At 40.4% G+C, this 25,210-nt stretch overlaps 1 protein-coding gene across 2 annotated transcripts in view; it reads left to right on the top strand.

The window, feature by feature from the left end:
- The window catches only part of MYRIP (myosin VIIA and Rab interacting protein), a 419,729-nt gene that overhangs the window by 376,586 nt on the left and 17,933 nt on the right, over nt 1-25,210 (top strand). The window contains exons 12-17 of one of the 2 annotated variants that reach the window (XM_014602610.3): nt 9,647-9,841; nt 12,613-12,774; nt 17,608-17,712; nt 17,802-17,862; nt 20,236-20,363; nt 21,959-24,897. In XM_014602610.3, the coding sequence (XP_014458096.2) occupies nt 9,647-9,841; nt 12,613-12,774; nt 17,608-17,712; nt 17,802-17,862; nt 20,236-20,363; nt 21,959-21,991 (684 nt within the window). In that variant the 3' untranslated portion in view covers nt 21,992-24,897. Of the gene's footprint in view, nt 1-9,646; nt 9,842-12,612; nt 12,775-17,607; nt 17,713-17,801; nt 17,863-20,235; nt 20,364-21,958; nt 24,898-25,210 lie in introns of those variants that run through there. The other variant, XM_019483500.2, reaches the window with a different exon arrangement.

A 25,210-nucleotide genomic window follows, 5' to 3' on the forward strand; every position in this document is an offset into this window, starting at 1 on the left:
CCTCAGGTACATCTCTGCTATTTGCCAGCTACTTTCATTCCCCTTTCCTCCTTCCCCCTCCTGCCTGTCTCTCACCACTCACTCCTCAGTTTACATCTTCACTGACTGCCTTTCTTGCATGCACACCAGCCCAGGCTCTGGCTTCTTTGCTATTCGTTCCATCCGGGAAGAGCACACACCAACTGCAGATGCTTCCTCAGCCTGATGAAGGGTATTTATACCCGAAAGCTTGCTAAGAAGAATTTTTCCAACTATTTGAGTTGGTCTAATAAACTATAACTATACTTCTATATTCATATTGGAAGAAATATAGCAGTATAGTTAAGCTGATAGATCCCCATGTATAGACAAGCATTTGAGATCTATTTTGATTGTTAAGTTTTATACGTTGAAAAATTCTTGGCTTTTGGTACATTGTGACTTCCATTTCTATGTTAATAATTTAGACAGTCTTCTTTTTCCCAAAATCTGTGACTAATTGAATATATACCATGTGGTAGAAATTGAGATATCTCTGGAATGAAGAATGACATCCAACATACTGAATGAAAAGGAAAAGGAAACACTTATGCTTCCAAAAAAGAGCCATGAAAAATGTTTTTTGTTCTTACTGAACAGACAAAGTCCAGGTCTTAAGTTCTTGATCTAGTAAAGAATTCAAGGATACGCTTTAATTTAAGTGGTTTGCTGACCTATGGCTTAAGAAATTCACAAATAGTGCTGGTTTTATGTCTGCAGGAAGAGCTAATTTTATTTCCACCTGTCTGTCCCTGGGGCTGAACCTGAGGTTTCAGGAAATGTAGTTATTTGAAATCTGTAAAAATACACCATTTTCAAAAGCAGGCATTTTTGGTTTCTTTCAATTTTGGATGTCCAACCTGAGCCACATTTGGGGTTTGCCAGTGCTTGCAACTTCCATTCACTTCAAACTGGTGTTATGATTGCTCAGCATCTTTGAAAATCAGGTCCAATCCATCTTTATTGGGACATCCAAAACCCATGATCTTCTTGAAAATTTAGCCCAATGCCATCCCATCTGGAATTTTAAAGATTCCCTGTACAAAAGATCTGCATTCTTGATAAATATAGATACAAGCACACATTGAATAAGTAGAGGGCAGCATAACAAAAGAAAAACTGCAGGAGTTAAGGAGATATAGACATACCACAGAAAAAAAAAGTTAATGTCATCTTGAGCCAATTTCACCAGTGGCTGGAAGAACTTGAGAATGATAATGTAATAAAGATATTAACCCTTTTGAAACTAGAGCCACCCACAGTAGTTGGTGCAGAGTTTATTGTTGGCAGAAGCAGAAATCTGATTTTAAAGAGTTCTCATGTGAATCCAGAAGCTGTAAATGCAAAGGAATCTTGTTGTAAAGATTACTAGAAAAGTAGCCTTCCTTGGTGCCATTTTGTTTCGTTAGATTCAGGTCATCACTTCATGTTTATGTCATCATGCAAACACAGTGCATCAACCATGTTAAATTAGAATTTAACCATGTTAAAGTACTTGTATCTTTAATGAGCTATATTAACCAGCAGGTGGAAATAAATAGTCTTTATTTTCTATGTTTTAGTTATACATATCAAATATAATCTTCCTTTTATTTTCTGTTTATTTGTATCCTATCTCTTACCTTCATCTCATAGTTTTCTGCATTTTAACCATTTCAGCAATTAACATATGTTTTCTGCTTCTCTATTTAACTTCTGTCCCTATCTAGGAAAAATCAAAGGCTTTTGATCTCCATTTAAAACTGCAGTTTTTATCCTCAGTATTACAGCAGGTGAGAGTGCTTTGTTTTGTCCATGATTCTCTTATTCAGTGAAAGATACTCTAAAAACTATGTTGAAGGTTTTCATATTGACAAACTAAACTTGTTTTCTTTGCAAGTCAGAATATTTTTTCTGACAGCCAGCTTTGAAGTGCGAAGAGAACTGAAAAACCAGGATCCTTTGTTCACAGAGCTTCACTAAGAGAAAAGATTATGAAATCAGAAATTAGCAGTGTATGATGCTGCATGAAGTAGAAATGTAGCCAGCTTGCCCTTTCTTAGCTGAATTAGTGGTAAGAAATTTTTTTTATCAGTAAAGTAATCAGAGCAAAGGACAGATATGCAGAGTAGGAAGTTCTTCCTCATAAAAAGCACATACTTATGTTTTAAAGGTTTTTTATAGTGAAAATAAAAATTGAGAAAAAAAATTAACAAAAACTAACGAAGATGATTTGGAAGAGATTAGCTACAAGAGCTTGACTATCATGAATTTTACCACACTTGAAATATTTCTCACAATTTATGTTGTTTAGCCTTTTTTTTCCTTCTTTTACATGACGGAAGTATATACCTAGGTGGGAATGATAATGAAATGAATCAGAAAGGGGCATGTCTCTACTTTCTACCTCACCCTTTATTATTTGTGCATGGTTCAGATTTGCTTTTGGATCTGGACTAATAAACTCTTGGCTTTCTGGAATCAGATAGTACAATGTTTCCAGTTGTCCAACTGTGCACCATTATGTGGTACTTGTGATATACTCTATGAAAGTTGCTATTCTAAAAGGATTCATGTATAATATACATCTAAACTGATACATTTGATTTTGTTCCTCCTACCAGACATAAAACAGGGGACCAGATTTTTGTAAGGAAGTTTTTCCCCTTATTCAACCAAATGAACACTTGTCTTGTGCTTTTTTGTCCTGTTTTTATACTTCTCTTGTGTCATTTGCATTCTGCTCTGTTAATAATATCTTTTCATATCTTTTTATTTGTTCAGTGTTTATAAAGCTATGTCTATTTTGGATATATTTGTAATATATCTTGTATTTTGTGAAATGTTTACATTTACTGTTTGGAACAGAATATTTCATTAAGTAGAAAATGAATTTCCCTTACTATTTCATGGAAAGTTTATTACCAAAAGCCAAAAGTCAGAAGTAGATCTATCTTTTAGGCATGCAAGTGGACTTAGGCATGTAATATATGGAATAACATCTGCACCAAACTGTGCAACTAATTAATAGTAACTTCAAGTCCCCAAAATATCAGTCATCACAACTCAGAAGAAAAAAACTAAAGTTTCTCTGTCTTTATTGCATAGTGGAGAATGTCAGTCTGTTTTCTGCTAAATAACTTTCATTGGAAAAAAATTCTGATGGTAAGCCACAGTTAAAATTTTCAAACTTGCCCAGTAGTACATCTCTTCAGTGACACAGGTAGCCAGGGTGTCAGACCTGTACTCTTCTCTACACCTTGCCTCCTTATCATTGAATATTGAGTCAAACCCAAAACTGTTTTCTCTCTTTTCATGGTGCAAAATGGTCTGGATCCCTTTTCACACCAAGAATGGCTGAAGCTCCAACCTGAGAACTGTGGTTAGCAACTCTGTTTCCCATATGTAGTGGCTGGATCCAGATATGCAGGCACATGTGGTGTGGTCTGTGGCACCGCAAACCTCTTTGTGGCACCACAAACTGCATGTGTTGCATGTTAAACCATGCATAGCACTGCTGACTTGTAGCGCTGGGGCAAAATTTTCTACCAGGATTTCCCAGTAGTGAAAAAAACCCCAGAAGAAAAAAGTGGCACAAAGCACACCAAAGTAGCATTCTCTGGGACAAATGTGGAGATAGGGGCTGCCTGCTTCCCTTGGGCTGCCTGCTCCCCTGTCTCCACGTGCCGCTCCCCAGCTGGTGGGAGCACAGGGTGCCAGCTAGCCCCGTGCTAAGGCACCCTGTGCCCTAGCCAGCCCTCCCTGAAGGACATGTAGCAGTGAGACATGTTCCACTGCAAAGCACACAAGCAGGGGCATTCATTCTGGTACAAAGTAGTGACACAAATATGTGCTGCTATTATTTGTGCTGCTGGAAATGCGCCCCTGCTCATGTGGACATGGCCAATGGTGTTATCCACTGCGAAACTGAGGCCTGTCCGTGTAAGAAATGGGTCCTTCTGGGGGAGCCTGTGAAAGTTGTAGCATAAACGCCTGTATGATCTCTGTGTAAGAGCTGGAGGATTATGAAGGATATGGGTCATCAGTAATGTAACTTTCTCCCTCTTCTTTCGTTAATGTTTATGTGAAGGGTTGATATGATTTGTATTGCAAATCATTGATGGTGATGTTGGTTGAAGGGGGGTGGTCTGTAGTAAAGCTTAAACTTTCCTCTGACAATGTAACATAGTAGTAGAGGGAGAAAATGTTAGCAGGCATCAAAACTGTAGAAAAAACAAAGGACAAAGACTAATGCCACTTTAGGGTATTGATCATAATGTAGATACGTTCAGAAAAAGAAAATATGATATCGAGCTGAGGTGTTCAACTGGAATATAAGCAAGGACTTGAACGGTTGCTGGCTCATAGCAGTTTACACACTGGGCCAGTTTCAGATTAGTCAAAATGATACTTTTGTGATGACTGCAGCTTTGTTTCCATTATTTATTAGCTTTCATGTAGGAAGGAAATACTGCAGGACAGTTTCTTAGTGGCACTTCCAATAGGAAAGGTTAAGGCATGTCTTTTAGAAAAAAGGGAAAGCACAACACTGGAGAAAGGAGACAGTTTAAACTTAGGAACAACAACGGAGCCTGCTGAAAAAAAATATATTTTATTATATATTAAATTATATATTTAATATAGAGAGAGCTTATATTGTATCTGTTGCTGTAGATTGAAAGGGCAACAAAATACGATTTTGTTGTATTCATATGCTATGCTTATTTCAGTATTTTTTTAGTGTTACAATTCTTCACCAGTGCCCATCAGAGCTCTGAGTGCCAGTGTTGTAAATTAAAAACACAACTAAGAATAGTTGTACAGTGTGCTCTGTAAATATGGATGTTAATTACAGCAAAAGAACATATTTTTTCTGTTTTGGAATTAAGTATTAAGTGATCCTTAGCTCAGTGGAAGATCAGAATCTAATCTCAGATACAGGTATTTAAATTTAGAATACTTCTATTGACTGCAGTTAAAATTGGTAGAGTGAAATCTAGATTTTTATATCAGTATAGCGAAGATCAGAATCTCTCCAGTGTTTCCAAAGAATGGTTGTATTTACTTATTCTGTTCTAGTTATTTGTAATCCAAATTGCCTATGTGTCTGTCACATCCTTATTAGTTATTTGGCTGTGAGAAAGGGCTGATGTGTGAGAGACTTTGTCTTGTTGTGATGGCTGTCTTTTTGAATCACCTGTAGGAATTAATGATGGCCCTTCCTTCAGTGGGAAAATGAATGAGACATGTAACAAATGTCAGCCAAGATGGCATTTTATCAGTTTGCAATGTCCACCTACAAACACAATTTTGCTGCATATGTGTCCATGAATTTTAGCTAATTTTTTTAATGTAGTGTAGCTTTTATTTAACTCTTTTTGAAAGAATTCAATCTCATAGTTACTTTTACCATAGTCAGTATTGTTCTATACATTGAAAACTGAAGTACAGATTCTCAGCTGCCATAAATCAATGTAGCTCCCATGAGGGTTGAGCCCAGTCTGCCCAGGGAATACTGCATGTTGTCTCTGTCTCTAAAATGCTGTATTTTAAAGGTCTGAACCAAACCCAATGAAGTTCAGAGAAAGATACTTCCTAACTTCAGTGTGCTTTAGGTCATGCTTTATCAGTTAAGTTTGGATCCTGCAAAAGCTTTAAGCATGTAATTTAATTGATTTCATGTCCACTGATTTTCTTGAGACAACACAAATGTTTGCAGGATCTGGGATTTAACCAAACCCTAATCCCATCAGCCTCCTTATTTCTGTATGTAAATGAAATGTATCGTGTGTCCAGGGTAATACAGTTGTAAAGGGGTGCATCTACATGTGCAATTAATGCACATTTTGATAAGGCAGTTTAGGCCTACACTGGGAAGGATTATCTCTGATCTGCACTACCCAAATCCTGGTCCATTAAATTGTGGCCACTCCTTCCAGATGTGCCACCTAAGTTGAAGTCCTGCAGTATCCCAGGATCTCGTACACCCCTGCCTGTAGAGCAAGGATAAAAGCATGTCCTGGCTCACCAGCCTTCAAGTGGCAACGCACAGCTACAGCACCTAGCCCTGCCTCTGCTCGCCAGAGGCAAGTCACAGCTGTGCAAGTGGGGAACAGTCAGAGAAGGTTTCTAAACTAAGGGTGTGACTGCTCCAAACTCCAAGGTAGCACTAACACCAATCAACATTTTTGCAGCTTACAGCATAAGGTGTAATAAGGCCCCAAATGACCTGCACTGATAACAGCCTCATTCTATGAGCAGTGACGTGATTTTTTTGTAATGGTGCGTAACCCCATCAAAAAAATCATATTATTGCAGTGTTGCCTAAAATAAGTCTTTGCCTTCTCTGCTTACTCTTGCTTTGACTACCCCTGACATGTAAAGAGGATGTTAGAGTGCCATATTACATTCCCCAGGAAAGGTAGGTGTTTGTAGAGGTGGGTCCTTGAATCCCTGGCTGTGCATCTCTGGATCTTGGGTGTGGTAAGTATGCAGATGGGTAAGGGTTGCTGGTATCTGACTGGCCTCTCATTAACACAAGAGTTAGGGGTGTGCTGCATTCTTTCACGGTATGTTCCTGAACAGCCATAAGGTGCCTTTCAGAGGTCCCCCTCATGCTGACTTCCTTCTAATTGTCATCTCATGCAACTGCCAAGAGGAAGGTCCAGAAGTGCTTTTTTTCAAGTAAAATAGCAAAAGTTAGTCAAGGAACTAGGAATAAAATGTCATGATGGCATTTTCCGAAAAAAAATCCATGGGTATATTCCTTCCAGAATCCATAAATGGAAATTTCGAAACCCTTAAATTGATTTTTATAACAGCTCAGGTAAATGAAGAAAATATGCAAAAATATAATTGAGCAGAACTTGTTCTCAGTCGGAGACTAAGAGCTCTCAGAGGAGCCAAAACTCATTAAAAATGCTGTTCTGATGCCTCTGTGAGGCCATTCTTAGGCTTCACTCATTTTTCTGCAATGCACAGACCAGGGGAAGTTGAGTTGCAAATCCCCTCCTTGGGACATTTCTAGGAATGTGGATTTTCTAAGGGTTTGGGAAATCTAATACTAATTCAGAAATATTTTAATTTAAAGAGAATTCCATTTTTGTTAGATGTGCATTCCTTTCATTTTTTCAACCCAGATATTGCAGCAGCCTTGTTGTATTACATGAGCAATGATCTTCTAAAGAAAAATGGGGAGTCATAGACTCTCAATTGCTTTATTCTCAAGATGTGTTCTTCTAAATATTCAGAATCACTGAGAAGCCAATATCATGTTTTCATTGTAAGGCAGGCTTTCTCCTTGCTCTGAAAAGTTTTAAACAGAACTCCACTTGCCATTAAGAACTTTCCTAGGAAGCCTAGAAAATCGTAATACCTCTTTCCTTGAATTCTTTGGCTGTTGTTCAGTAAGGTACCAAAAAGATAAAGAAGTGTTTTACTATACATTTCATTTTTTTATGACTTGTCTACTCAGGGAAATGTACCGGAATACCTATTGTGAAATCATCTATTCCAGAGTGGCAGCATTTTGGGCAGAATGCTAAAAGCACCCCAACCCTGACTTGGAAGATGGTGGTATGCCAGGGTGGGCAACAGGGGAGCCACAAGGGGCATGCTACTTGTTGTAACAGTGCAGCCCCAGCCCCTTCCCCGCCATCAACCCAGAGGCTGATGCTCATGCACCCACCGCCAGCAACAAGCCAGGTCAGGGCTCCGCAGACCCTAGCGCAGCAGCTTGCAGCCTTCCTGCTGCCTGCTGCTGGCAGGGGCCTGCCCAGAGCCTGGCCTGGTGGAGGTTGCTGATCCCTGGTCTATTCCATAATAGCTATTTTGGGATACATCTTAGTGTAGGCAGTAAAATGTAACTTTTTTTTTTCCAATTCAACATAATCCTCTTTAGAAACTCTTTAATAGTAGTTAAGTGTGGCAGATTTCAAGACAAATAAACACTGAATTCAGGCTACAAGTTCTTGAAACTTGGAACATATACCAGTATTGTATACTTTGAAGAAAATGCAGCATATCTGTCCAGCATACTTTTTGTTAATTAATAGGATAGAACAAGAAAAGGTGTTTGTGAAGGCAAATGATAAAAGGAGAGTAACATTGATTTCCTCCTTCTTCCCATAATATTATTGATCTGTTTTTACCTAATTGGCATTTGCACAAATAAATGGAAAACAGTAGGATTTTAAGATTGGTTCTGGTAACTCTTTATGTTTCAAGTAGTTCTGCCTTGTAACAGAACCTGTTTGTTAATGGCCATCTCTCTGCCTCCCTGACAAACTAACGACTTAAGTGCCTTCAACATCCTTTCTTAGCTTTTGTTCTCATTCTCTTTAATCTCATGCTTCTAATTTGCCTTGTAATTTAGCCGAATGACAATGCTACAGATGCCTTAATGCATTGGTAGAAGCGGTAATGAATGCATACGTGATTTGAGAAAAACATTTTTTCAATAAACATCTAGCATATAGGTAAGGTGGAGCTAATTAGAAGGAAGAAAATAACTAAAAGGTACAGCAAGGTAAATGTGTGAAACAGGAGAAAATTACTTTTGCCATTTCCTACAGAATGTGGCCAGGTGACATCCTATTTATTGTGATTAGCTTTTAGTAAAGGACAGCAATGCATACATGTTAATCAAAATGCTTAAAGGAAGTCGAAGGAGCAACTATAAATCCTTTTTAGGTCTCTATCATTTGGACATTTTGCAACAGGGTCTATTTGCATGTGAGTAGTCCCAGAATTCACATGCACAAGTGTTTGCAGGATTGAGGATTCGGAATTGCATTTAAAGCCATCTTTCAAGGATTTACTCCTGTGAGTACTTAGGTGGAAAGTGTAGCACATCTTTGCATGTGAAATATAAGGAAGCATTTCCTTCGACTTCAATGGACTTAGATCAAACCTTACACATCTAAACATTCAGAGCCGTAGTTAAGTATCCTGACTCCTTGGTCCTGATCATTCTGTTATCCTGGTGTAGATTTATGGCAGTCACTGATCCAAAACCAACCTGAGAATCCGCAAAATAAGACTTCTGCCATGTATCAACAAAGCTCATATAGTAGAACAGAGGTGATACACAATTTTTCTTGCTACTTAAAGCTGATGTATACTTATGGAACATAAAAAGCAGACAAACCAAAAGTTAAACATGCTGGTCTTGATTTTTAAAGCATCTCTGCCTCTCTTTCTGGTCTGATAAATTACTGATGACACAACTCTTCAGAAAGTATTGTTTTCCTGGTTCAAATAAGAACATTCCTGTGATCGCAGGAGAGAGAGAGACTTCCATGTTCTTATTTGAGTTAATAAATAAATTAGTCCATGATTATTTGCAGGGGAGGAACTATATTTTAAATCACTGGATTTAAATTTGTTGCCAAATACATGATGTATGGCTCACTTTCAAAGGAGTTTGGAGAATGTGTGTGTGTGTGAGAGAGTGTGTGTGAATGAGGAAGGGTACGTTCCAATACCATCTAATTTCATAATGTTACTATTTTGTTCATTATAACCAGCTAGATAGGGTTTTAGAAGGCATGTTTAAAACTAAGCTGCAAACAAGGCAATATTAAAATAATCCATGTCTGTGCTAACCTAACACTATTGTTTGTCCCTGTCTATTCTTGTAACAAAACAGAAGTACTCTGCTGTCTCTCTCTGCAACATATCTACAGAGGTCCTAAAAGTCATTAATGCCACAGAGGAACTGATAGCAGAATCCACAGGCCCTGGTGATCTCCCAGCAGACACTCATGACAGAGGGAAAGAGGTGTTTCCATTAGGTACAGACCCTGTCAGACTTGATGAGCAGCTCACCACGTTGGAAGAAAATGTAAGACCATGATATCAATCTACATAAATGTAAAAATATATCTATATATTTATAGATAAATGTCTATCTATCCATATATAGATGTATATATAGATAGATATCTATCTATATATATATATAAATGTAAATATACATATATATAGATGGATGTATGCATGTAAATCTATATAAATGTAAATATGTCTTCAGGATGGAAGTGGGATGTTGGGACTTCAGGGACATGGTTTTGAGTTTTAGCTTTAATTATGCATTGCTTTTTTCTGAAACTGGCTATCAAGGCAGTGGCAGCTCTTCTTTGAAATACATAAAATGTTGGTGATAAAAAAAAACCCTGCACAGATTCTGGGCTGGTTTTATACATTGTTATCAAACCTTTTAACTCCAAATATGTCTTAATCCCTATAGTCATGGTTTGTGCACCAGAACTGTGCCTTGGCTTTTTGAGAAGTACAGTCAATCCTGTAAATTCACATTCTTGCATGGCCTCATGGGTCATTAGGTGTGAGAAGACAGGGTAAGCAAAGCACCATTTTAGGCAGGCAAGGAGTTACACATAGGTCTGACTTCCATCCACACCTTACCAACAAAGCTGACAAGCGCCTGGAGTAATGGAAGTGCATAGCTGTGCCAACCCTACCACTAAAGCTGGGGGTAAAGGAGTGGAGCAAGGCACTGCCCCCTTACAAGGAGCAGATTAGCTAACCTATGAAATGTTCCCTCTCATAATAATCAAATTCTTCTGCCATTTTTGATGAGTAAGTGTCACCCACTGCCAACCAAAGGAAAAATTTGACTCCCAAATATTTTGTAAATCTTCCTTAACTAGGAGTTCTAGTGCATCCTTCATACAGTAATCATCCACTCAGGCCTCCCAATCTTCTCCTACATCTTGCAACATTTAGCTAACTATATTTTAAACTATATTCCCTGTCTCAGTGACTTTTTCAAAATCTGGCTGGAATACAAAATGTTCAATTATAACATCCTGAGCAATGCAAGAAAGTGGACACCTGTTGCCTGCAGCAGAAATTGCTTTCAAATGAAAAATAAGAATTGTTTTAAAGTGCCAAAGAGCATGGCCATTTTGGTTTTTAATCAGAATTCTTTTATTTTATTCCTCCCTTTACGTTTTGAGTTCTCCAGCAAAGATGTTTAAGTAAGATCATTTAATTGCGCAAAGCCATTTTTTAAAACATGTTAGCTTTTGAGCTGAAATTGTTGTTTTGGAGATTCAGTTAATGAGACAAAATACATTGATATGAACAGGCATGAATACAGGTTTATACTTGCAAGCCATTTAAGATGTCTTGCTTGATTATGTCTTTGCTTTATAATCAAATCTGAGTTTGATTATGTAGCAAAAATTTGACTGATATGAAGGAAAAAAAGATCTGCTGCAAATCATTAGGGAACGATAAAGTTTGATCTAGTCATAATCTACTTTTGTGTTCTGTGGCCCACAAAAAAGCCCAAAATTGTCCTCGAGTTTCGTAGCAAAGGATGGTGGGACTTAGGAAAAGACATTACATGTGAGCCTTTTTGTGTATAGGGCCAGCTGTTGCTACTTGATTAGGGAACTTGTCTGTGGTGTGAGGGAGTGAGGTTTCTCCTGGAGGATTTTCCCACAGCCTTGTCTTCCACTTGCCTACAGAGTCCTCACGTGTGTGGCAGTGAAGCCAGCTGCATTGTTTTTCCTTGCATTTTTGTAATGTTTTCCTCATTGGCGGATACAGTCCTGAAATGTAGGGGAGGAAGAAACAGCCACCTCCTTCAATTTCTTTCGACTGTACCAGAGTTGTCATTGCTGAGGTGGTATGCTGGTTATTAATGAAATAGGCAGGAGCTGCAGTGTGAACTGGTAGAGTTTCAGGTAAGCAGTGAAAAAAAGATGTGTATAAACGTCTTCCTACAACAAAGAAAAGCTGGATAAGTATGCATTTTGATGAAAGAAAGTAGAAAGGCATGATGTATTGTATGTGACCTCTTATGTGTTCATGATGGCTAGGAAATGACCGGTCCAGAAGTGGTTTATCTGGCTGCTGTAAGAAAATTCCTGAGACTGCTCAGAGAGGGGATGCTTTTAAAATGCTGTTTTTGGCAGATTTGGAGGGTTACATTTATCTCTGCTATAAGATACATTATCCCACCCACCTCATACTGCTGAGGGTACCCCTACAATTCATTCAGAAACTAAACCTAGTACAGGATACTGTGAGCCGCTTAACTGGTGGTGTGTTTCATTGGGAACATGTAACACCAGTTCTGCCTGCCTCTTGGCTCCCAATAGGAACATAAGGTGTTCGGTTTGGGACTTGCTTACTCAGGATTCTCCTCCTCTCCCTTTCTGATACTGCCATAGCTGCATTAATCAGAGGCACTCAGCTGGATTCTCCATGTTGTAGAAGAGAGGGGGCTGCTGGCACATCTCAGTAGCTCTGAAAGAGCTGTTGGGTAGAGGGATTCTGACTGTTGTTTAACCGTATGATTAAAAGTGCAATTAATTACAAATATTATTAAATCTCACAATTAATTGTGATTTTTTTAATTGTTTGTCAGCCCTACTTTCTATATTTTGCCACAAAGTCAACATTTTTCAAATATGTCAGAATATGACAAAATATTAATCTTCCTTTCCTCTGTATTTCATAGCCAGAGATTGTATGTTCTTGTTGTTTGTTTGGCTTTTTCTTTAGCTGCCAGTAGTCTTTAGTCTTCAAGTTAAACTATAACTGAAAACCAATTGGCCTTGCTCTGTGATTTGGACCATTTAGGTATACTTGACAGCAGGCACTGTGTATGGGTTAGAGGGTCAGCTGACGGAGTTAGAGGATGCAGCACGCAAAATTAACAGTATTACAGCAGAATCCGAACTAGCTGAGCTGGAAGATCAGGTAGCAACGGCGGCAGCACAGGTTCATCATGCAGAGCTTCAGGTGAGAAAATTCTCTATTACACTTGTTAGCAAGTCAATATAGAATTGCTTTTTTATGCTTAGTACTTGTACAGGTTTCCCTCGCTTTGTGCTGTACATGTGTTCCTGGAAAACAGCTCATAACGTGAATTCGCATAAAGCGAACCCACTTTACAATGTAACAAATAGGGATACAATCCAAGACCTCAACTGTACTGACCCCCAGACCCATTTCTACCACTTTTACAAGACAATTTTGGTACTCACCAACAGCAGACAGTGCACACACACATAGGGCACTATTATAATGGGGATGACAACTGCAGAAACACTTGTCGCAGACAACGAGCGAGGAGCACAGATCTACAAAGGAGACTATATTTTGGTGTGTGTCACTCCCACAATGCACTGCATGGAGCAGCTGACTGTGGGCTTCTACCACACTGATTGCTTAAGAGTGAATTTGCGTCACATATAACGAATTTTTTATATAAAAAGGGTCATCGCATAAGAGCAAATCCGCACATACAGAACCCACATAAAGCGAGGGAAACCTGTATATTAATTTTTTCATTATGCAGACTTATCTTCACGTTACACAGATTCTCTCTGTATCAAGATGGCGCAGTAATCCAAATCCATGCATCAGCATAACAGCAACTCAGAAAGTGACTGACCCACATTTCAACTTAGCTGGTTATAATGATTATAATACTGATCATCAGTGGGTCTCAAAGCACTTTACAAAGTAGGTCAGAATAATTTCCCCCATTTTACAAATGAAGAAACTGAAGCATGAGGAGGTAACGGGACTTGCCCAAAGCCGTCCAGTGAAGAGCTGGGAATAGAACCCAGAAATGTTGAGTCCCAGGGAGCTGGCTTAACCACAAGACTGCACCAGGAAAAAACCTCCCTTTGCACCAAACATGCTGGGTCAGTTCCTACTATCGTTGAAGTAAAAGACAAACTATTTATTGATTTTGGTAGGAGCAGATTCAGGTCCAGTTAGTCTACATATTTCTATAGGTGGCAGATGGTACCTTTTAGTAATGAACCAATAAAGTTACTGTCTTTATGCAAAGTCAGAAATGGGTCAAGTTCACAGATTAAAATCAGAAACAACTTCAGCCACACACATTTACCTGTACAGAGGCTGCTCTGAACTGTTTTACTGGGCTGATCTATACCATGAGCTACATGCAGCAAATGCCCATTCACTTCACAGAAATTTGTAGAGGCTTGCCCCAGCAAACACTGAGTGAAAAATGATGAAAAAATTACACCACTTTTAAAGTTTTAAAGACAGCACTGATATTTACCTTGCATTGCATAGACAAGCTCTATCTGACTCAAGAAATCCATGGGTTGACATGAGGCAAGGCACTGCTAGATCTGGTTCTGGCCAAAGGGGATGATCTAGTCAGCGACCTGAGGACCAAGGGGAAGCTCGGTAACAGTGATCATGAATTGATTCCTCATCCATCGCAAAACTGGAAAATCAGTTAGCAACACAGAAATCCTCGACTTTAGGAAAGCTGACTTTCACAAGATCAGGAAGTTAGTTGTAGAGGCCCTGATGGATCACAGTCTGACAGGGATGGGTGTCCAAGAAGAGTGGTTGCTCCTTAAGGGTGCAATCCTAAAAGCACAAGGGAAGTCCATTCCGGCCCACAGTAAAGGTAGTAAAAGGGCTAGGAAACTCCCGTGGCTAAATAGGGAATTCATGGACCTCCTCAATCTTAAAAGAAAAATGTATAAGGGATGGAAGACAGGAAATATCTCTAAGGAGGATTATGCATCACTGGCCCACACCTGTAAGGAGTGAACTAGAAAAGCTAAGGCCAATATCAGGCTTGATTCCTGCAGCCAGCCTGAGGACAATAAAAAGTCCTTCTTCAGATACATAGGAAGTTGAAAGAAAAATAAGGGCAACATTGGACCCCTGCTGAATCAAATGGGGCAGCTGACAACTGACACCAAAGAAAAAGCTAGTCTCCTCAATGATTACTTTGCGTCAGTTTTCTGCCCTCCCAAGGGGATCACCCCGCCTGACAGGACACAGGACTACGAAGGTACGGGTGACCATACACCTGCATTTTGTGAAGACCTTGTGAGGACCTTTGAGAGGCTGAATATCCACAAGTCATCAGGCCCTGATGGAATGCATCCAAGAGTGCTAAAAGAGTTGGCCGACATCATAGCTCGACCATTGGTGCAGATATTTGAGAAGTAGTGGCACTCAGAAGAGGTTCCTGAAGACTGAAAGAGGACCAATGTGGTGCCTATCTTCAAGAAAGGAAGATCCAAGGAACTATAGGCCAGTCATTTTCACCTCAATCCCTGGTAAGATCTTGGAAAAAAATTATCAAAGAATCCATCAACAACAGGCTGACAGAAAGCACTATTCTGAGAGAGAGCCAATACAGCTTTGTTTTGGGTTGGTCATGCCCATGTCATCTCCTTCTATGACCAGGTGATGTGTCACCTGGACAGGGGGAAGAGGTTAATGTCATTACTTGGATTTCAAAAAAGCCTTTGACTTGATCTCCCATGATGTCCTCATGGCAAAACTGGGGAACTGCAGCCTTGACAACCTCATGGTCTGATGGCTCAGGAACTGGCTCCGTAGTAGGACCCAGAGAGTGATTGTTGGTGGAACCAAGTCAGCATGGCATATGGTGACCAGTGGCATCTCTCAGGGTTCGGTACTCAAACTGGTACTCTTTAATATATTCATTAACGATATTGATTCGGGTGTCAGAAATGAACTGGTTAAGTTTGCAGATGACACCAAACTATAGGGAAGTACGGTTATGCTGGAGGATAAGCTGGGACTCCAGGCTGACCTGGATAGGCTCGCAAGGTGGGCATATACAAACCTGATGACCTTCAACATATGAAATGCAAGGTGCTCTACCTCGGGAGAAAGATCCCACATCATACCTATAGGCTCAGCAGTATCATACCTATAGGCTCAGCAGTGCTTCACTCACTAGTACTATGTCTGAAAGAGCCTTGGGGGTCATGATTGACCACAAGATGAATATGAATCACCAATGCGATGCAGCATCTGGCAAAGCAAATAAAACTCTGGCTTGCATCTACCGAAGCATCTCAAACAAGACCCAAGATATCTTTCTCCCACTTTATTCAGCCTTGGTGAGGCTGCGGCTGGAGTACTACATGCAACTCTGGGCTCCACACTTTAAAAGGGACATGGAAAAGCTTGAGAAAGTCCAGAGAGCCACATACATGATAAGAGGACAAGAGAGCCGGCTATATGAGGAGAGGCTGAGAAGCATTGGACTCTTCAGCTTGAAAAAGCATAGGCTCAGGGGGGACTTGGTGGTAGCATATATCAGTAGTGTGCATCAGGACCTGGGAAAACAACTGTTCACCAGGGCTCCCCTAGGGAAAACAAGGTCCAATGGTCACAAACTGCTGGAAGACTATTAGACTGGACATGAAGAAGAATTTCTTTATCACCTGAGTCTCCAGAGTCTGGACTAGACATCCACCAGAAGTGGTGTAAGCACCTACTCTGGACACTGTCAAGATGCGTTTGGATAATTATCTTGCTGGGGTCCTCTGACGCCAGCTGACATCCTGCCATTTGGCAGGGAGCTGGATGAAGTTGGCTTTGCTACTATCTGCACATGTTGTCTTGACTGTTAAAGTCTGCCTGCTTCTCTTGCTTCTTTGCCAGCTCTGTCCGTTTTGGAATCACTTGTATCTCAGTTTTATCTTAATCTCCTCCCAAAGGCTTATTTACCTGTTTACTTGGGGGGGAGGGGGGGTTTATAGCTTATTCTGCATTGTTTTGCTTAATTTTCTTCATTAATTATGACATATTAAAGGTGGAAGTTTTGAGTCCCACTACAAAGAATCATAACCAGCTGCAAAGAAGTCCTAACCAATTTGAAATAACAAAGGTATGATACAGTGTGTCAGCAGCATTTTTGGGCAGAGGGCCAAAATATTGGCATGCTGCAGGGGAGCCACGAGTGGACCAGTACTTGTTGTGGCAGTGAAGCCCCAGCCCCTTCCCTACCTTCCATCCCAAGGCGCACATGAACCTGCTGCCAGCAATGAGCCAGACTGGGGCTCTACAGACCCCAGTGCAGCCTCTTGCAGCCTCCTGGCTGTCTGCCACATCCAGCCAAGGCTCTGGGCAGGCCCTTCCTGCCCACCACAAAGCCTGGGCTGCTCACAGCAGGGAGGCTGCAAGCAGGTGCACTGTGGTCTGCGAAGCCCCAACCCGACTTGTTGCCAGTGGCAGGTGCACGCATGCCTCAAGGTAGACGGAGGGGAAGAGGCTGGGGCTTCACTGCCAAAACAAAGATGGGCTCCTCGTAGCTCCCCTGCCATCCACCCCAAGGCACATGTGCCAAGCAAAATGCCTTCACATGCCACATTGATATACGTGCTGGGGGTTGCCTATCCCTGGTCTGTGCTTTGAGCCTAACTTTCTCTAACAGAGCTTAAATAGGATTAGAATTCGGGTCATTGACTACCAGCTGTTTCTCAAACACAACACAGAGCTTCAGTTTATAGTCCTGCAGTATGTCAGTGCAATGCCACCAGATCATTCTTTTCAATGATTTAATCAATATTTTTTTTCTATTGAACAAGTGTCCCCTTTGGTACTCAGAACCAAAGAATACTACGCTCCAAAGTGTCTTTGCTAGATTGTCTTTCAGAATTACTAAAGAAATCAGCTATTCCTTTTATATTTTTATTTGGTGAGGGTATGAATGTGTTGTGAAAGTGCCTTTTTGTTGTGTTTTTTATATTAATTTTGAAATCTCTTTTTCTCCCCCCAACTCTCTCTCTCTTTCTCTTGTTTTACTTTAAGATTTCAGATATTGAAAGCAGAATTTCAGCGCTCACTTGTGCAGGCTTGAATGTGGCACCATGTGTTCGCCTGGCAAGAAAACGGGAGCAAAAACAAATGAACCAGGTACCAGAGCATTGAGCAATATTGACAAAGATATCGGGAAGCCCATTTTTCCATATTAAAGTTTAATAATATGTATATGTTCTCCACAGACGCAAACAATAGACACATCAAGACAGCAAAGGAGAAAGCTTCCAGCTCCACCAGTAAAAGGTGCACTAAAAGTTTCAGTAAACTCATTTCACATATGTTCTCTTTCTGGTTAAATGATGCTGTGCAGCTGACGAACAGGAAGGAAATAAGTTGTGAGGCGAATAAAATAAGAATAAATAATTCCCTCCCAGGCTATATTTATATTGAATACTATACTATCTTTTCATAAGGTGCTTTTGCTTGTTTTTTAAGTTAACTTCTTATTTTTTACCTTACTTGGAGCAAAAACAGAACCATGACCAAGGCATAAAAGAAATTTTAAAAGTTTGACCTGACCCCAAAGAAAGAGGGTGGGGTAAAACATTAAAAGGTATTTTATAGGAAATGAAAGATTTGGCAATGATGTGCTAATTAGCCATGAGACAGGGATTTTTTTATAGGTGATGTCTTTTATTGGACCAACTGCACAGTTATGATAGAAAGCTTTTGGCTACTGTGGTACTCTTCCTCAGATCTCTGGGAGAGCCTTTTGGGGGAGAAGAGGCCTAAGGAAAGGTACTGTGGTACCTGAAAGGTTGTTTAAGCCTATCCCAACCATACTATTGGTGCAATAAAATATGTCACCCACAAAAATCCTTGCTTCTTGCATATTTCGTGGACCATCATGTCTATAGCATAGCTCCAACACCATTGAGTTGTAAATAACTGTCACTTTTTTGGAAAGTCAGTGCATTTCATTTGACTATGTGGGGAGACCAAATTAAAGCCTTGATCCAGTAAAGTACTATTTAGTAAAACACTTAAGTATGAGCTTAACTTTAAGCATGTGTTGTTTAAGTATGTTTCCAAATTGAGGCCTAAGGCTTTAAAGAATCTTAGACACAAAAAGAGTGTCTCCAGCAAATGTGCCTAACTTCCTTTGATTTATGTTTGTCCAAGTATTGTTCTCTCACCCCACCCTCAGATCATCACCTTAAGAAACACGTCTGTTGAAAACCTCTAAATCTTTTGGCTAAGAGAAATTACTTTGTAATTTAGTATATAATTAAAATAGTTTTCACAAAATAAGAGTCTGTGCAAAATATGGATATCATCACCAGTGTTCAAGAGTGAATGGAAAGTGTTGTGCTTTATATTGAATTCAATGCTACTGTCAGTGAAGGTCATTCTAGTTGAAGTAGGTGCCTCCTCTGTGAGGTATCTGGATACTAGTATGATGCTAGCACTTCCTTTGCCGAGTCAGAAACATAAGCTCAGAGTTGGAGCTGGAGTTCAGACATACCCTTGTATCCAGTTTTTCACTTGTTTTCCACCCAGTACTTAGGAGCTCCTTTGTAGGGAAGCACCTGTGGGTCTCTCCATTTCCTGGAGAGAAGACATAAGTGCTAACCTGTGGATTTGGGCCACCAGTCTGAGGCAAGGTGCCCTAAATTTTAGGTTCTGCAACACCAAAGTACCTTAGAGGTTGATTGTACAGGTAAGAATTCAAGATCCATGGGGCATGAAGCAAATGGAAGATGACTTAGCCCTGTGTTTAGGACACTAGGCTGGAAGGAGAAGGGGGAGGGGGTGAGTCCTGAGTTAGTCTTTGCTCCATGTTTATGCATTCTGCATTGAATAGTCATTGAATGAAAAAAAGGGGAGGGATGAAACTTTAGCTTGGCAGTTAGAGACTTATCTTAGTTGTGAGAACTGTGGGTTTACATGCCCTCAGGCTAACAAGGATATAAACCTAGGTTTTCCTTTTCCTGTGTTGGTGCTGTAGCCACTAGGAGTTATATAATAAGGCTGATGGAACAATGGCCATAGGCACTATCACATTTTTAAATGAAAGTGGCTATAACTGTGTGCGCTAAACTTAATACTTGATGGAGCCTTCCAGAGGACATAGTTGCTGTTCTGCCCATTTCTGGATCCAGTTATAGAGTGCAGGTAGAAGGTAGGCATCTAGTTCCTCAAACAAGGAGATTTAAGATGTGCCTATCAGACAGAGCTGCGGGAACTCGGAGAATTTTCAGGTCTAAAAGATAGGCACCTAGCAAGTTCAGGTGGCCACTAGATCACAGTTTTGGATTTGGTGGTCTAAAGTCTTCCTAAATTGAGGTTTAGATGCTTCCACCCTTCTTTCCAGAGGTTTGAGCTTGATCCTTCCAGCCTCCCTCTAATTTTATGCCCATATAACTCCATTGATTGAAGCAGAGTCAAGCTGAAGTAACGTGGGGGTCAGGCAGGCTGTATCATAATTTTGAAAACTTCTCTTATAAGTTCAGTGCCTGCTATATTTCCATTTGAAATTAATCTCTTTACTTTAGTTTTTTTTAAGTATAGCACTCCTCCTAACTCTAATGACCTAAAAGATATGTTTCCTCATGTTTGTTGCTGTGTTTGGTTCCAGCCATGGCTTGAGGAATGTTCCCACTTCTTTCTCCCCAGGTGAAAAAACTGATGAGACTCCAGTTACTACTACTACTACTACTAGAACATTTAACAGAAACTTCATGCTCCGAGGATCTCTAACACAAAGAACTAAAGAGAGAAAAAGCACTGCCAAGGACCCAAAGGTAATGACTAAGAATAGGCATTTTTAAAGTTGCAATAAGGAACACTAAGCACAACCTTTTTAGCCCATTCTCAGTGTACAAAGAATGAGGCCTTGGCTATACTCGCCTGCCTCTGCCAGGAGAGCTTCTGGGGGCAGACAGTAGCTACCCCTGCCCAGCCACCAGGATGCTGCATGTCCACACACCACTGCCAGGGCTACAAAGGCATCAGCTGCTGTAGGGACTGCAGCAGCTGACAGAAAGCAGAGGAGTATCTGGAGGTACCTTCTGCCAGCTGCTGGATGGTGACAGAAGCCTTCCCCCATTCACCAGAGAAGGGTTCTGCCACTGCAAAGGTGCTTTTAGTGTGCGGTTAGGCCTAGGGGTCCCCTGACTGCCAGCTGGAAGAGATACTTGGATTTCAGTGCCAGGTGTGTTAGTTATGGAAGAATAGTAAGTGCTGCTGGATTGATCCTCTCCTCAAAAAGTGACTGAGTGGGAGGTGGAAAGAGACAGCTCAACCTTCCACACTTGCCAGATATTATAGTGGGTCAGGAGCATAGAGGACAGCTAATTGCATCTGAGCAAGTGAGGAGAGAAAAGGGAGTTGTGGTCCTTTGAAGAATTCCTCTTAGTGGTACTCCCAGTCCTCAGTTTATCTATATTCATGTATGAACATGCACAATCTTCAGATAAGTTTACAGAATTGCAAATGGTGCCTTCTTTTTTCAATTCTTCCAAAATAGAATCAAACAGGCATTCCTATCACACCAGGCTGCTAATTCAGATCCTGGCCATTGCAGTGCCACGGTTTCATAGAGCAGGAGATACTTCTGTTATTAGACAATAGGATTAGAAACATGCCCATGAGCCATCAGCACCTGTCCCCTATATTTGCAGACCACCATTTGTTCATAACGCCAAGAACATCCATACTGGCCCCTCTTTGATTCTCCAGTCACAAAACAAACTATAAACAGCCCACAGCATGCCTCAGGCAAGGAGCAGGATGGCAAAGGGGCTACTAGGATGGCAGTCTTGGCCACTGAAGTGGTAGAGAAATTACCAACTTAAAATATGTTCAGATGGGTGTGTGAACAGAACCGTGCCCCACCCTTCCATTCTGTTAAGAAGGCAGAAAGAAACATAGTTCCAGTGCTGCCAGGAAATGCTCAAAGCATGGTATAGGTAGGACTTAATGGTGCATAAGTAGATTGAACAAAAGGATCCTGTTCTGAATTCAGAAGATCAGTAATTTCTCAATGAACGAGCGATTCCTAAAACATCCCATCCCCTGCTACCTTAGGTGAGATTTGCCCCCACTGAAGTTGATGAAAGTTTGCCATTAACTTGAAAGCTAATGGCAAAACCCCAAAAATCATAGCTGAGGACTGCCATGCAAACCGTGTCAGCTCCTCTCTGCAATTAGGAGGGTGGGACTTACGAGGTGTACAGCCCTCTGTGCTGCATAGGGTGAATTTTAATTGGGAAATATGATAAGCTACTAAACTGGCAACACATCAGTGTTTTGCTTAAGAAGACTCATTAGGATTGTATTCTATACCTATTTTGTAACTAAATATTTTGCTAAACTTTTCTTTTTCTCTGCATTCTAGAAACCAACTATAGGAGCTGTTGTTATGTACTAGAATTACAAACTCTACTGCCAATAACACACTGCCTAAGGCTGTACACTTGAGTGCCTTTACCTAACAGCCATTGTATATGTCCAATAGAAAATGGACCCTTGAGAACCCACAATGCCTCAGTAATAGGGCTTTGTTTGGATACCTCACTGAGAAAGCTGTCCAAGTCTTCAGCATTGTGGTCTGCTAATGGAAACTCTGCCTTAAAGTTCTCATAAGACTCGAGAAAGGATACTGAGTTTCAAAAGCAAGGCTCCACATTTTAAGATGCACTCCTCCCCCCCTCTCCCCCCGTCGATTGTACTGAAGTATATTGTCTTTAAAAATCCAGTATGTTTTTGTACACTTAACGCAACTGTAATTGTTGGTCAATATTTCACATTCAAGGAAAGGACAAAGCAAACCTGTGATTCATCTCTGCTGGCCTCTTATTGTTCACATAGACATCTCTCTTGTTGAGCAATAAGAAAAATTCCACATGCAGTGTAGTGAACATTTGTTTTGTAGAAGCTCAGAGGTGGGGGGGAAATTGGTGTGCCTGATTCTGCTCCCCCTGAACTCAAAGGGAGCTATAACATCAAGTCAAATGTTTCCAGGATCAGCTTCAATGTCTGAAGAGCCCCTATATGCTGATAGTGCACCTCTGTCTGAGTTATTGTTCTAACTCCAGATCTGTGTGCTTTTCCTGTTGAGAGAGCAGTTTACAGTGGTGATGGGTTGCCATGTTTCACCATGACACCATAGTAGGCAACATGCATGCAGTGTATCTAAGACTAAATGTGTGGGGATCATTGTTCTATCATCTCAGTGCATCTGAAAACTTGCAAAATCAACACCTCTGCACCTATTATACTGCTTGGAGTCACCCCTGTTTGGAAGCATCCCAAGTATTTGTTATGATACAGTTGACATAGCTCAGCAGTGAGCCCGGCCAGGTCTTTAACAGTACAAAAGTAGAGTAAAATAAAGCTAGGAATTAAGAACAATTTCCAGAAAGTGCTTCCTGAAATGTAGTTTTAAAAACCAAGAGAGTGATTATGAAAGGTCCTCAGATCCATGGCAGGGGGAATGAGACCTAAGGAACCTTTCACCTCCCTTGCATATTGCATGGAAAGCCCTTTCAGAACTTCAATCCTTTTGCCTTGGAGAACATCATGACTGCCGGTGCCAGTCCTTGTGTCCTGAAGGAGGTAGGGAGGCAATGGGGTTATGACTCCACGCTGACTGCAGAGCAGGATCAGTGAGTGCAAAGGTGATAAACTTCAACCCAGGAGGAGGTGCAGCTTGAGACATCCTTCCCCTCTGTACCAAGGAGTTCTGGGAGGGAGAGCACCTCCTACAGCTCCACCTGGGACAGCACATCTCTGTCCTTTGCCAAGCTTAGTATGTAACAGGCATTGTGGAGCCCTAAGGAGCGATTAACCATGTGCATATGGAAATACATTTTGAACTGTGCAGTGATTTAAGGGTCAACAATGTTGAACACTTCTTGGCTGATGCCAGACATTTGGGCCAGAATTTTCAAATGCTTCAAGACAGAAGGGTAGCCTGGTTTTCAGAAGCAGTGAGTCCCTGCAGCTCCCATCAGCTTCCTTAAGCACTAGGGATGTTCAGCACTTCTGAAAATTAAACCATTTGTCTTTATGTGTCTAAACTTTGGGCAGCCACATTGACAGTTTTGGGTTGTGGGTTGGAGAGATGAACAAAACCTGGAATGGATCAGGTGTAACTGGATGCCACCAGTCAGATTTGATGCTAAATAGAAGAGAAAAAAAACAAGAGCATATGAAATGAGGACTAGTCATGGTGCAGTTCCCAGTCTCCCAAGCTCATTCAGCCCTGGGAAGGGTAAATGATTCCAGCTACAAACTATCTTCCTGTATGTGTAGTTTGTCCACCAGTGCAGTTAGAGCATCACCTTTGAAAACATTTGGCTCATCCAGAAGTATGACATCATTTCCCCAGCTGATGTAAGTCAGCATAGTTCCATTAGCTTTAGTGGATCTATACGAGCTGGCAAGCTGGCTCATGATGTTTATTCTGGGTCAAATGAGGCCTGCCCCTCTTCCCAAGCATTGCTAATTCTTTCCAATTGGTTCACACACATATGGGCATGGTAATTGATCCACTAAGGGTAAACTGTATAGACCAGGCAGTGGAGAAGATAAAAAAGCACAGGACACCTAAAGTATTCTTCATCTTTCAGTTTCTCTCCCCTCAACTGTTCTCCTATCTATGTACTATACATTCCCAGATTTTTGTTTATACAGGAATGTGTGCTATGAAATGTTACTAATGGTGGTTGGTCTAACATATTCATCTAAGAATACTATTAGCTAATATCGTATATGTAGTATCAATTCAGAAATGACTAATTTTAATAGATTAACTCTGGCTTCTGTTCTGTTAGTGTGATTTAAAAAAAACAAACAGAGTTTGGAATAAGATGTTTTCCATAAGAGGCATGAAAAGCAACTACTGTTGTGTTACAATGTTAAAATATTCAGTCTTCTTTAACACAAAATGTGTACTGTGTAGGCATTGCAAAAAAAAAAAACAAACACAAAACCCTGCTATATGGCATTTGAATTTTTACAAAGGTTTACTTGTGCCAAATATGTGCAAAGGTTTAATTTACTGTTTTAAAAAACAAAAATCATAAAAGCATATGTTATAGCACACAAAGAATTATTTTGTCATCAAGTGATTTCAATCTTTAGTGTTAATATTTATATTTAGATTAATTTTTATAATGAAAATATTTTAATGGTTAAAATGAAGACTATATGATGATCTATTTGATTAAGTCTGAGTGAATATTCAGCTTGCCTTGTTGTTGTTTGCATATTCACCAAGAATTATTGTCAAAGGACATGATAAAAAGAGTAAAAGTAATTTATGAAAAAGAATGCTTTTTCAGGGACTTGATTCATAAAGAAAACAAACCAACAAAAACAAGTTCTACTCTGTTGTTTGGATTTGTGTGCACTTTACTTGGGAAAAAGTGCAGCAGGCACTATACCACACTTTCTAATACTACAGTACAAAGGCCTAACATGCAGTTTTCATAGCAGCAGTGTCTGGGACAATGGTGGCTGCAGCCCCTCTACATCAGCACCCACGGCTGATGCCCCATTTGCCCATCCCTTGTTACAGTATGTGCACTGCTTTGTACATACAAGTATCCATTGCACACAAATGACTGCTGCTCCATTATGTCTA

Source organism: Alligator mississippiensis, chromosome 5 (assembly GCF_030867095.1).
Source record: "Alligator mississippiensis isolate rAllMis1 chromosome 5, rAllMis1, whole genome shotgun sequence".
Lineage (NCBI taxonomy): Eukaryota > Metazoa > Chordata > Crocodylia > Alligatoridae > Alligator > Alligator mississippiensis.